The 10000-nt window shown below is 41.2% G+C and overlaps 2 protein-coding genes across 2 annotated transcripts in view; both read left to right on the top strand.

The window, feature by feature from the left end:
• Nucleotides 1-1469, top strand: part of LOC134177230 (uncharacterized) — a 2593-nt gene extending 1124 nt beyond the window's left edge. The window contains exons 1-2 of the mRNA XM_062644003.1: nucleotides 1-577; nucleotides 942-1469. The exon at nucleotides 1-577 is cut by the window's left edge and continues 1124 nt beyond it. Of these exons, the coding sequence (XP_062499987.1) occupies nucleotides 1-577; nucleotides 942-1357 (993 nt within the window). The 3' untranslated portion in view covers nucleotides 1358-1469. The remainder of the gene's footprint in view (nucleotides 578-941) is intronic.
• A 486-nt stretch (nucleotides 1470-1955) lies between these two features.
• Nucleotides 1956-10000, top strand: part of LOC134177483 (ribosome biogenesis protein BMS1 homolog) — a 13957-nt gene continuing 5912 nt past the window's right edge. Inside the window, exons 1-13 of the mRNA XM_062644266.1 lie at nucleotides 1956-2396; nucleotides 3438-3626; nucleotides 4019-4283; nucleotides 4340-4485; nucleotides 4540-4683; nucleotides 4873-5269; nucleotides 7347-7448; nucleotides 8232-8374; nucleotides 8556-8646; nucleotides 8750-8891; nucleotides 9271-9340; nucleotides 9398-9484; nucleotides 9721-9933. Of these exons, the coding sequence (XP_062500250.1) occupies nucleotides 1959-2396; nucleotides 3438-3626; nucleotides 4019-4283; nucleotides 4340-4485; nucleotides 4540-4683; nucleotides 4873-5269; nucleotides 7347-7448; nucleotides 8232-8374; nucleotides 8556-8646; nucleotides 8750-8891; nucleotides 9271-9340; nucleotides 9398-9484; nucleotides 9721-9933 (2427 nt within the window). The 5' untranslated portion in view covers nucleotides 1956-1958. The remainder of the gene's footprint in view (nucleotides 2397-3437; nucleotides 3627-4018; nucleotides 4284-4339; nucleotides 4486-4539; nucleotides 4684-4872; nucleotides 5270-7346; nucleotides 7449-8231; nucleotides 8375-8555; nucleotides 8647-8749; nucleotides 8892-9270; nucleotides 9341-9397; nucleotides 9485-9720; nucleotides 9934-10000) is intronic.

Below are 10000 nucleotides of genomic sequence, written 5' to 3'. Positions count from 1 at the left end.
AAGAATACTCATACCCCGATATCATATCTTCCCGATGCAAAGTGGGAACTTCCCTTAGCTGGCCAAAGTCGTTTGTTTATTCAAGCCAACAGTTTGGATGTGGTTAATGAGTTTTGTGAAATTGTTGTTTCACAAATGGCTTTACCTTGTGATGCTCTAGTTCATCTCCTAGAAACAATTGACCTTGCCACATACATCAACCTTAAGAATGCTGAATTTGAACCCAAAAAACAATACAAGGGATCGTGCTTTGCAAATGCAATTGCAGCTGTCTTTCATTTGGCCATGAGTCGAATTGTTGGTCGAAAAGGAGGCATTCCAAAATTTAGAGATATACGTCATCGCATAACACGTGAATATGGTTTCAAGAGTGCTAATACTAAAAAGATTCTTAAAAACCTTTGTCCAGAATATCGACTGCGGTTTAGACAAGTAAATGAAACTGGTGCAAGACAAGCAATTAACAAACGGCAACCTGTTGTTGCCACATTTTTCTTATATGAAGAACAGTGGAAGAAATTTTGTGGCTTTTATGAAAGGACGCCAAAAGGAATTCTCGAGAAAGGTGATGTTACAGGTGAGCTGTAAGCTTTACTAATAATTATTGTGTATTTATATTAAGTTGCAACCACAGACCAGGTACAGTAGTCAACACGTAACTGATTTTCAGACTGATCCTTTTAGTTGAGTTTCGTGGCACTTATTTTGCAGAATTTTTTGACTATTGTTATTGTTAAATGTGGTTAATCAATCCAAATTTAGTGTTTAGAGAAGAAGTCTAAATGAAAGTTTATTTAAAAGCAGACTTGTAGTTTTTTTATTAATAATTACATTAACATTGCACTGGAAGGCTAATATGATCAACTATTTACCTACAACATATAGTATAGACTTTATAGAATCCGTAATGTATGTGGCATAATTTGTATGTGCTTGTACAGGTCGAGGTAGCCCGTGTGGACATGCTGTGGTGTTGACAGGATGTGATCCAAACTGTCTGACATTTATGAACTCTTGGGGTCAAGAGTTTGCAGATGGAGGATTTTTTCGAGTCGAGGATGAAAACGTGCTGAATGAAACAACATTTTATGATGTCTACTGGGAAGAAGAAGATCTGACACGAAGTGAGAAAGAAGCCTATGAAAGGGAAGGCATCAAAAGAAGCAAAGAACTTTTACGAAAATTTTCCAGCATTAAGGACTTGTCTCACACATGCCCTAATTGCTTGCAATCTAGCAACATTGGAGATTATTACGGCCACATACTTGAAGCTCGATGTCCACGATGTCATAAAAAGTTTAGGCCTACTAACAAAGACATTATGAACTCTCTGTATAGTAAGGCACACAACTTGTAGTTTTGTATGCTTGTTTTACTGGTGCAGCTTGAAGATGTTTCTTTCAGTATCAACTGTCTTGTGTAACTGGGTCAGTCAGTTGACGTTCATGAATATATACTGTTACTGTTGCATTGTATTATAAGAGTCTACTAATTGCACATGCATGTTGCATTTTGGCAAAATGTTTGACTCGGTGAAGTCAACATTTTGAAACTTGAATCTTAAAAGCACGACATCTCTAGAAGTCATGGACATAGACCTACAGTATCTACTACTACTGTACTATACGTATACTATACTGCATGGTAATTATAAGAAAGATGACACAAATGCTTTCATCTGTCAATATATGTCATATTTTTGGATTGATGGATAACATATAGATGATACGTCTTTCTACGCTGCATCATGATCAACTCTGTAGTTTGCAATTATTGTCTGCGAACTTTAATTTCATACTGCAGCTGCACAGTGAAGTCTTTTGAAAGAGTAAACAGGTCATGGATTTTGCACTGTAATTGATAAAACCTCATTATAATATAAAATTTAGTATATAATACTATTGCATGTTAGTATCCTTGGAGTACCAATCTTTAGGTGCGCGAGTTGAGTACAAAACATGGACGAACCAGTGAGAAAGAAACATCGAGCACGACAATCAGGAACGAAGGCAGACAAAAAGAAGGCAACCAAGCGAAAGAACGAAGACAAACGCAATGATCCATCTCGAAATCCGAAAGCCTTCTCGATCCAAAGCGCGAAAAAAGCGGCTCGAATGGTTCAGAGAACTGCCGACATTCAGGCCAAGAAACAGCACGTTCCGTCGGTTGATAGAACGCCATTAGAACCCCCACCTATTCTAGTGGTTGTTGTCGGTCCGCCCAAGGTGGGAAAGAGTACGCTGGTGAGAGGATTGCTGAAGAACTGGACGAGACAGAATGTGGGGGAGATAAGGGGCCCCATCACTGTTGTGTCGGGAAAGAAACGACGGGTGACGCTTGTGGAGTGTCCGAATGATATGAGTGCGATGATCGATGTGGCAAAGGTGGCGGATTTGGTGAGAAACTGTGATGTGTTGTGGGTGTGCGTGTCTGTCTATTTGTCTGTATGTGTATGTACTTATTTGTTTTTGTCTGTTTGTCTGTCTGTCTGTCCAGGGTCTAAAATTCTTCAAAGTTTGGTGTTCGCCAGAGCAATTAAACGTAAAGACACGCCTACTTAATTTACAACTACGCCTACTTTTCCTATTTCAGTGTGTATGGTTTTTCTCTTGTCCTTACTGCCATTTGTAGAAATTAAATGTGGTTTAAATTAGACGTAACAAAGCAGCTACCTATAAACTCTCCTAATCTCTGTTCACGTTGACCTAGCCAGGAGAAGTCTATGAGAAAGACCAGAATTTTACATGTAATCATATCTCGTTACATGGTAACGTTTGGCCATACATGGCATATTGAGGTAATTAGCCCAACCCACTGTTTCAGCTAAAGTTTCCAATTAGTTCCAGATATCTTAGGAGAGTAAACAGGAGGTGGTAGTGTACCTTAATAGTGCTGAGCTGTAACTTACAACTTACAGTAAACAGGTCAGTCGCTTGGTCTGACAAACGACACGCCATCATGCACAATGCAAGTTTCCCTCGGCAAATTCTCCTTTGCGATCGGTCTGTTTTCTAGAGACACTGCTAAAATCCTGTCACTTATGCACAAACATCAGAACTCTTAGCTACCCTGGTAGATAGATCTTTTCTGTTATTCTGCGGTTTTACACAGTCGGCCAGACCAACGCGAATGCAGAGTAGGACGACTATGTGCAATGCCGTATTGGATCTTGAGGCGACCAAATAGTCCACGTTCACTTGCCAAATCGCAAGTGTTAGTTGCCAAAGGCGAGGAGGTGGCTGGGAATTTTAAACTCTGCTGTCTGTCTGTTGGTCTGTCTGTCTGTTGGTCTGTCTGTGTTTTTGTCTGTTTAATTTGTCTTCCTGCTAATTGGTTTCTCTCTTTTTACATTTTTTTCTTGTGTTTGACTTTGTCTATTTGTTTGCCTGTGTGTTTATTTATTTGTTGTTCTTCAACTTTCTCACTTTCATTTGTAGGTTTTGTTGTTGATTGATGCCAGTTTTGGATTTGAGATGGAAGTGTTTGAATTTCTCAATATTTGTCAAGTTCACGGGTTTCCTCGGATTATGGGAGTTCTTACTCACCTGGACACATTCAAAAGTGTCAAGCGAATGAGATCAACTAAGAAGCAATTGAAACACAGATTTTGGACTGAAATTTATCAAGTGATTTATTTTTATATTTAGCAATAGTAACGTATTGTGAGATGCATCCCTCCAATACAATAGTCTAGTGTATTGTGAGATGCATCCCTCTAATACAATAGTCTAGTGTATTGTGGGATGCATCCCTCCAATACAATAGTCTAGTGTATTGTGAGATGCATCCCTCCAATACAATAGTCTAGTGTATTGTGAGATGCATCTCTCCAATACAATAGTCTAGTGTATTGTGAGATGCATCCCTCCAATACAATAGTCTAGTGTATAGTGAGATGCATCCCTCCAATACAATAGCTTAGTGTATTGTGAGATGCAATATGTATGCTTAAATGTTATATTAGAGGAATGCATGTTGCTGTGGTTGGACATTTGTGTATCTGATGTTCTAATTTTAGGGAGCAAAGCTGTTTTATTTATCCGGTTTGGTTCACGGTTCGTATCCAAAGTTAGAAATCCATAATTTGGCTCGATTTATCTCCATCATGAAATTTCATTCATTGCAATGGCACACAACACACCCATACTGTGTAGCCGATAGAATGGAAGATTTGACAGATCAAGAAGTTATACGACAAAATCCAAAGACCGACAGGCATGTCTGTCTCTATGGTTACGTGAGAGGAACACACATGAAGCCTCGATCTCAAGTTCACGTTCCAGGTAAGCTGTGGGATGCATTCGGCATGCTTAGCTTGTTTGTATGATGTTTGTTGCAGGGTGTGGAGACTTCATGCTGCATGATGTCAGTACACTAAGTGATCCGTGTCCACTTCCAGAGCAGCTGAAGAAACGATCACTGAACGAGATGGAGAGACTCATTTACGCTCCAATGTCCGGACTTGGTGGAATAGTATATGATAAGGTAACATTAATATTAATGCATTTTAAAATAATTTTTAACATTTTGGTTTGATAGGATGCTGTGTATATTGATATGCGACAAGCACAAAGATGGCAGGTAGATGAGCAGGAACCATCGAATGAAATGGTGTCACTATTAATGGACACAATGAATACGGTTGATGCTAAAATGGAAGCTAGTCAACTGAGATTAGTTACAGTGAGTTACTTGACAGTGGACACACACACACACACACACACACACACACACACACACACACACACACACACACACACACACACACACACACACACACACACACACACACACACACACACACACACACACACACACACACACACATGCACACACACACAAACTTCAATTGTTAATATGTGGATGGGTCAGGGTGGTGTTGCTGTAACTACAGTAGACGATGCTGCCAATACACAGTTCCAACGTAAACTTTCTCAGCCATTTCCGCCTTCTATTAACGGACGTCAGAGAAGGAAAGCAGTTTTTCTTGACAAAGAAATGGACAATGATGTGGATAATGACCACAGTGATGAAGACGATGAAAGTGAAGATGAGGCTGTTAATGAGAGTGAAGATGAGTTTGTTGACGGTGGGAAAATGTCGCGGACAAAGCAAACGGCAAGAAAGAAAACACCCGAAGCAACTGTTACAGTCAAGCCAGAAATGGAGAGTGAGGAGGAGATTGGAAGTGAAGAATCAGTGAGTGATGAATTGTCTGAAGAAGATTCTGAGCTGTCTGAGTCTGATATTGGAGTAAACGATCTAGAAGGTAAGAAATGAGTGTTGTATTGAAGGGATGCATCTGACAATATAGTAGGACTATTGTAATGGAGGGATGCATCTCACAATACATTAGACTATTGTATTGGAAGGATGCATCTCACAATACACTAGATTATTGTATTGGAGGGATGCATCTCACAATACACTAGACTACTGTTTTGGAGGGATGCATCTCACAATAAACTAGACTATTGTATTGGAGGGATGCATCTCACAATACACTAGACTATTGTATTGGAGGGATGTATCTCACAACACACTAGACTATTGTATTGGAAGGATGCGTCTCACTATACACTAGACTATTGTATTACAGTGTGCGAAATAACTGCCGGACATCGGACATTTACCGACCGAACGAAGCATTTGTCCGGCCATTCGTGATTTCGCCAGACATTTTGTCCGGTGGCGTAGTGGCAGGTGTGGAATTCCGTATGAGCAACCCACATCCTCGCACATCCCAATGTCATGTCAACAACCGCAGTTTCCGCACAAAACAAATGCAAACAGCCACGCGTTATACGGCTAGAGCTGAACGGGTATTTTGTCAAATCCCGGATGTGGGCGCTCTAGTACACACGCTGGGGCTCCAAGGTGCGCAACAAAAATGCAGCGGACAGCCACAGGCCGTACACCGTGACATGGCAGGATAGGAAACTCAGAGATACTTGCGTGTAATGTTTTCTGTAGGGGCTATAAGAACCTGAAGATGATTAGGTTGATAGGATAGCAAGAAGTCCTTGAACTAAAAACCTGTCATTAGCATAATACATGTTCTTGGAATGATTGCAGTTTCCACGTCTAGAGGTATGGCGCATATGCGGACGAATATGACGTTCCTAAACTCACTGGGTAGGACATGCCAATGGAAGTCAAAAAGGGGAAGGGCTGGCTTGCAGACGAGGCATGCAGAAATTTACGCGGATGGGTTTGTAGCCAAGCAGGACAGAGTCGAGGAAGCGATGAAAGTCTGTTTCTCTCTTCATTGCTATCTCAAACAATGGCCACTTTTTAGTCAGTCTTTTTTTAGTAATTTGTCAGGTGGGTTGTACTAATTGCATGCCTATGACTCTTTATCAAAGGCATGCAACATCAAAGTGTCATCTAGAGCCATGAAACCTAGCACTTGGTCAGGCGTCCTCGAGCTAGTTGCGGTGGCAAGTGTCCTTTATCAACCTGTTAGTGCAGTGTATTCCAAGAGATTTGGTTTGGCAACACAAATACATGGACACATGTACCAACCTTGAATTACTGCGGCAACCCATGATAATTGTCATAAATTGATCCACTACAGCAACCATCAACTAGATCTGAATGGGGAAACATATGTGCTTGTATATCCAGTGTGGTGGACTCAGATGTTGGAAAAAGATGTGGTGTGATCAGTGTGTGTACACGTTCGCTTGAACATGTCATTGCTACACTCCTCGAGGAGGTGTTGCAAGGTCTTTACTCCCAAGCAGGTGTCCATTGGACCCGGCAAGAATGTATATCACCCTTGTGGTTGAAACTTTTGGTCTTTGGTTGTCTCACAGCCTCGACATTTCAAAATCAATTGCACGGAGATCAGCACTGCATAACCACCTGACTGTTAGCCAAGCCACCTCACACCTCCATCAACAGTTGTCTATCAAAGATGGCTTTATAATTCTAAGATAGTTTTAGAGATACTTGCGTTTGAGAGTAGGGAAGATATTTGTGGGTTAATTTGAGATAGTCATGTTGGGGTTGAGAAACTATAGTAGAATAGAGAAAATATATTGATAAGAAATATATATATATATGATGAATTGTAAGTGATAAGTAGTATTTACCAGTATTGGAATGTCCGACCAGACGTTTCTAATGTCCGGCAAATTTTAAATTGACATGACATGATGTCCCGTGGTCAGTCAAAAACTATTTCGCACACTGTATTGGAGGAATGCATCTCACAATACACTAGACTATTGTAGTGGAGGGATGCATCTCACAATACACTAGACTATTGTATTGGAGGGATGCATCTCTCATTACATTACACTGTTTTATTGGAACGATGCATGTTCTAATTTTGTCTCTAGATTGTGCGAGGTGGAAAACCAATCTAATTGAACAAGCTGCAGCCGCATACAAGAGGCAACAGCAAACGCATGTCAACATGCAGAAACTTGTTTATGGCCAAGGTACTTGTTTGTTTCTCGTTTGTATCGTATTGTTTGTTCACACACACACACACACACACACACACACACACACACACACACACACACACACACACACACACACACACACACACACACACACACACACACACACACACACACACACACACAATGGACAAATGTTAGACGTCCACGTCGTTTGACGTTGACCATAGGGTCAATTGCGGAGATAGCTCCTCTGCCTCTAGCGACAGGGCCTCCATGCGTTACATGGAGGCTTAAGGGCCAGCGTTACAATCCACCTGGAGCTTGGCCAGAGTCATCCAAGGGCACTGACAATGGTGCAGCTCTAGGACTGGACACCAAGGCCCACATGTACCCGTCTGCTGTTTGATGTTACTACCAAGCCAGCGGTCATGTCCACCCCAGTCAATGACCAGGTACTCATTTATACTCCTGAGTTGAGAGAAGCAAGTGTGTGTAAGTCTCTTGCTTAATTAAAGACATTATGCCATAGCTTGTCATCACTGTGACTTAAACTTGCAACCCGGATGTTTCATTCTTCAAATGCGCTCTCTAACCAATTAAACTACAGCACGCATGCACACACACACACACACACACACACACACACACACACACACTCACACACACACACACACACACACACACGTACACACACACACACACACACACACACACACACACACACACACACACACACACACACACACACACAAACACACACACACACACACACACACACACACACACACACACTCACCTGCTGAATGTTTCACACAGTTGACAACACTAATAACAATAAAGAAGAGGAAGAAGAAGTTGGAGGATTGTTTAGACGAGTGAAGTCAAAGAAGGACAGTCTCTTGCATCAGGAAGACAGCTCATTAGCCGGACTGACTACCAAACACAGTTGGACAGACGAGGTAAAGTGTCCACTGTCCATTTTACATCAATTAGCGATGACATGTTTGCATTAGTTTGTTTGCTTGTACATTGACTTGCCGCCTGTCTGTTTGTTTGCCCATTTTATCTGGTTGCTTCTCTGCTACACATTTTGCTATTTGGCATTTTGTGTTTGTGCTGTGACTGATGTTTCTGTTCTAGCTGATTGTCGAACTAAAACGTCTAACTTGTGTTACGGGGCAATGGACAGAGGAAGAAGATGCAGCTACTCGTCTTGCTCAAGACGATGGAGGTGAGCTTACATTGTACATCATGTATTACACGTTATGTGCCACAACGTCTACGTTCTATAGCAAGTAAAATTGGTGCGATGTGACTAGTTGTTTGTATGGTAGAGTTGTATGGCGAGTTTGAAGATTTGGAAACGGGAGAGACGTTTGAGGGGAATGGAAGTGACGACGTGGAAGAGCGAGAGCGACAAGAAGAAGAGAAAAGAAAAGAAAAGAAACATAAGCTGAAGGCACAGTTTGATGCAGAGTATGATCGCTCAGTTGTCTCTTTGTTTGTGTGTCCATCTCTCTGTCTGTCTGTCTGTCTGTCTATTTGTCTGTCTGTCTGTCTGTCTGTCTATCTGTCAATACATATATTTTCAAACATTGAACTATTATACACCATCTAAGCAAAGCAACTAAATACTACCCTGTCTGTCTGTCTGTCTGTCTGTCTGTCTATCTGTTTGTCTGTTTGTCTGTCCATCTTCTGTCCATCTGTCTGTCTGTCTATCTGTCTGTCTGTTTGTCTGTCTCTCTGTCTCTCTGTCTCTTTGTCTCTCTGTCTTTCTGTCTGTCTGCCTGTCCACTCTTATTTCTTGCATTTTTCTGTCGCCAGAGCAAACATTGCATTTATGTTTTTGAAGGTATGATGGAGGAGACGATGATGCCAAGTATTATGATGATTTAAAGCAAGCTGTTAGCGAACAGGCAGAGGTTGGTTGATGTAATCTGCTTTGAAATTGAATACGTAACTACGATAAGTGTGTGTAGTTGAATCGTCAAGCGTTTGAAGATGTCGGAGAAGAAGCGAGAACTCAGTTGGAAGGATACAGACCAGGATCATATGTTAGAATGGAAGTGAGGATCTACTGTATTGCTGCATTGTATTGGAGGGATGCATCTCACAATACACTAGACTATTGTATTAGAGGGATGCATCTCACAATACACTAGCCTGTTGTATTGGAGGGATGCATCTCACAATACACTAGACTATTGTATTGGAGGGATGCATCTCACAATACACTAGATTATTGTATTGGAGGGATGCATCTCATAATAAATTAACTGTAATTTATGTCCCACGTTTGTAGATCACCAGAGTGCCATGTGAATTCATCAATCGGTTCAATCCATGTACACCATTAATAGTTGGAGGCATTATGAGCAGTGAAAGTCGCATGGGCTACATACAAGCTCGAGTAAAGAAACATCGCTGGCACAAGAGAATACTAAAGAATTGTGATTCTCTCATAGTGTCACTTGGCTGGAGACGATTTCAAACAGTGCCTTTGTATTCTGTTCAGGTAATCAAATCTAGTGCATGCTATGCAGTTTATGGTTTTTGGCTCAATTGTGATGTCTTCATTCTGG

This window comes from Corticium candelabrum, chromosome 3, assembly GCF_963422355.1.
Source record: "Corticium candelabrum chromosome 3, ooCorCand1.1, whole genome shotgun sequence".
NCBI lineage: Eukaryota > Metazoa > Porifera > Homoscleromorpha > Homosclerophorida > Plakinidae > Corticium > Corticium candelabrum.
The sequence above is the reverse complement of the archived record's forward strand: the minus strand, read 5'-3'. Positions and strand labels throughout refer to the sequence as shown.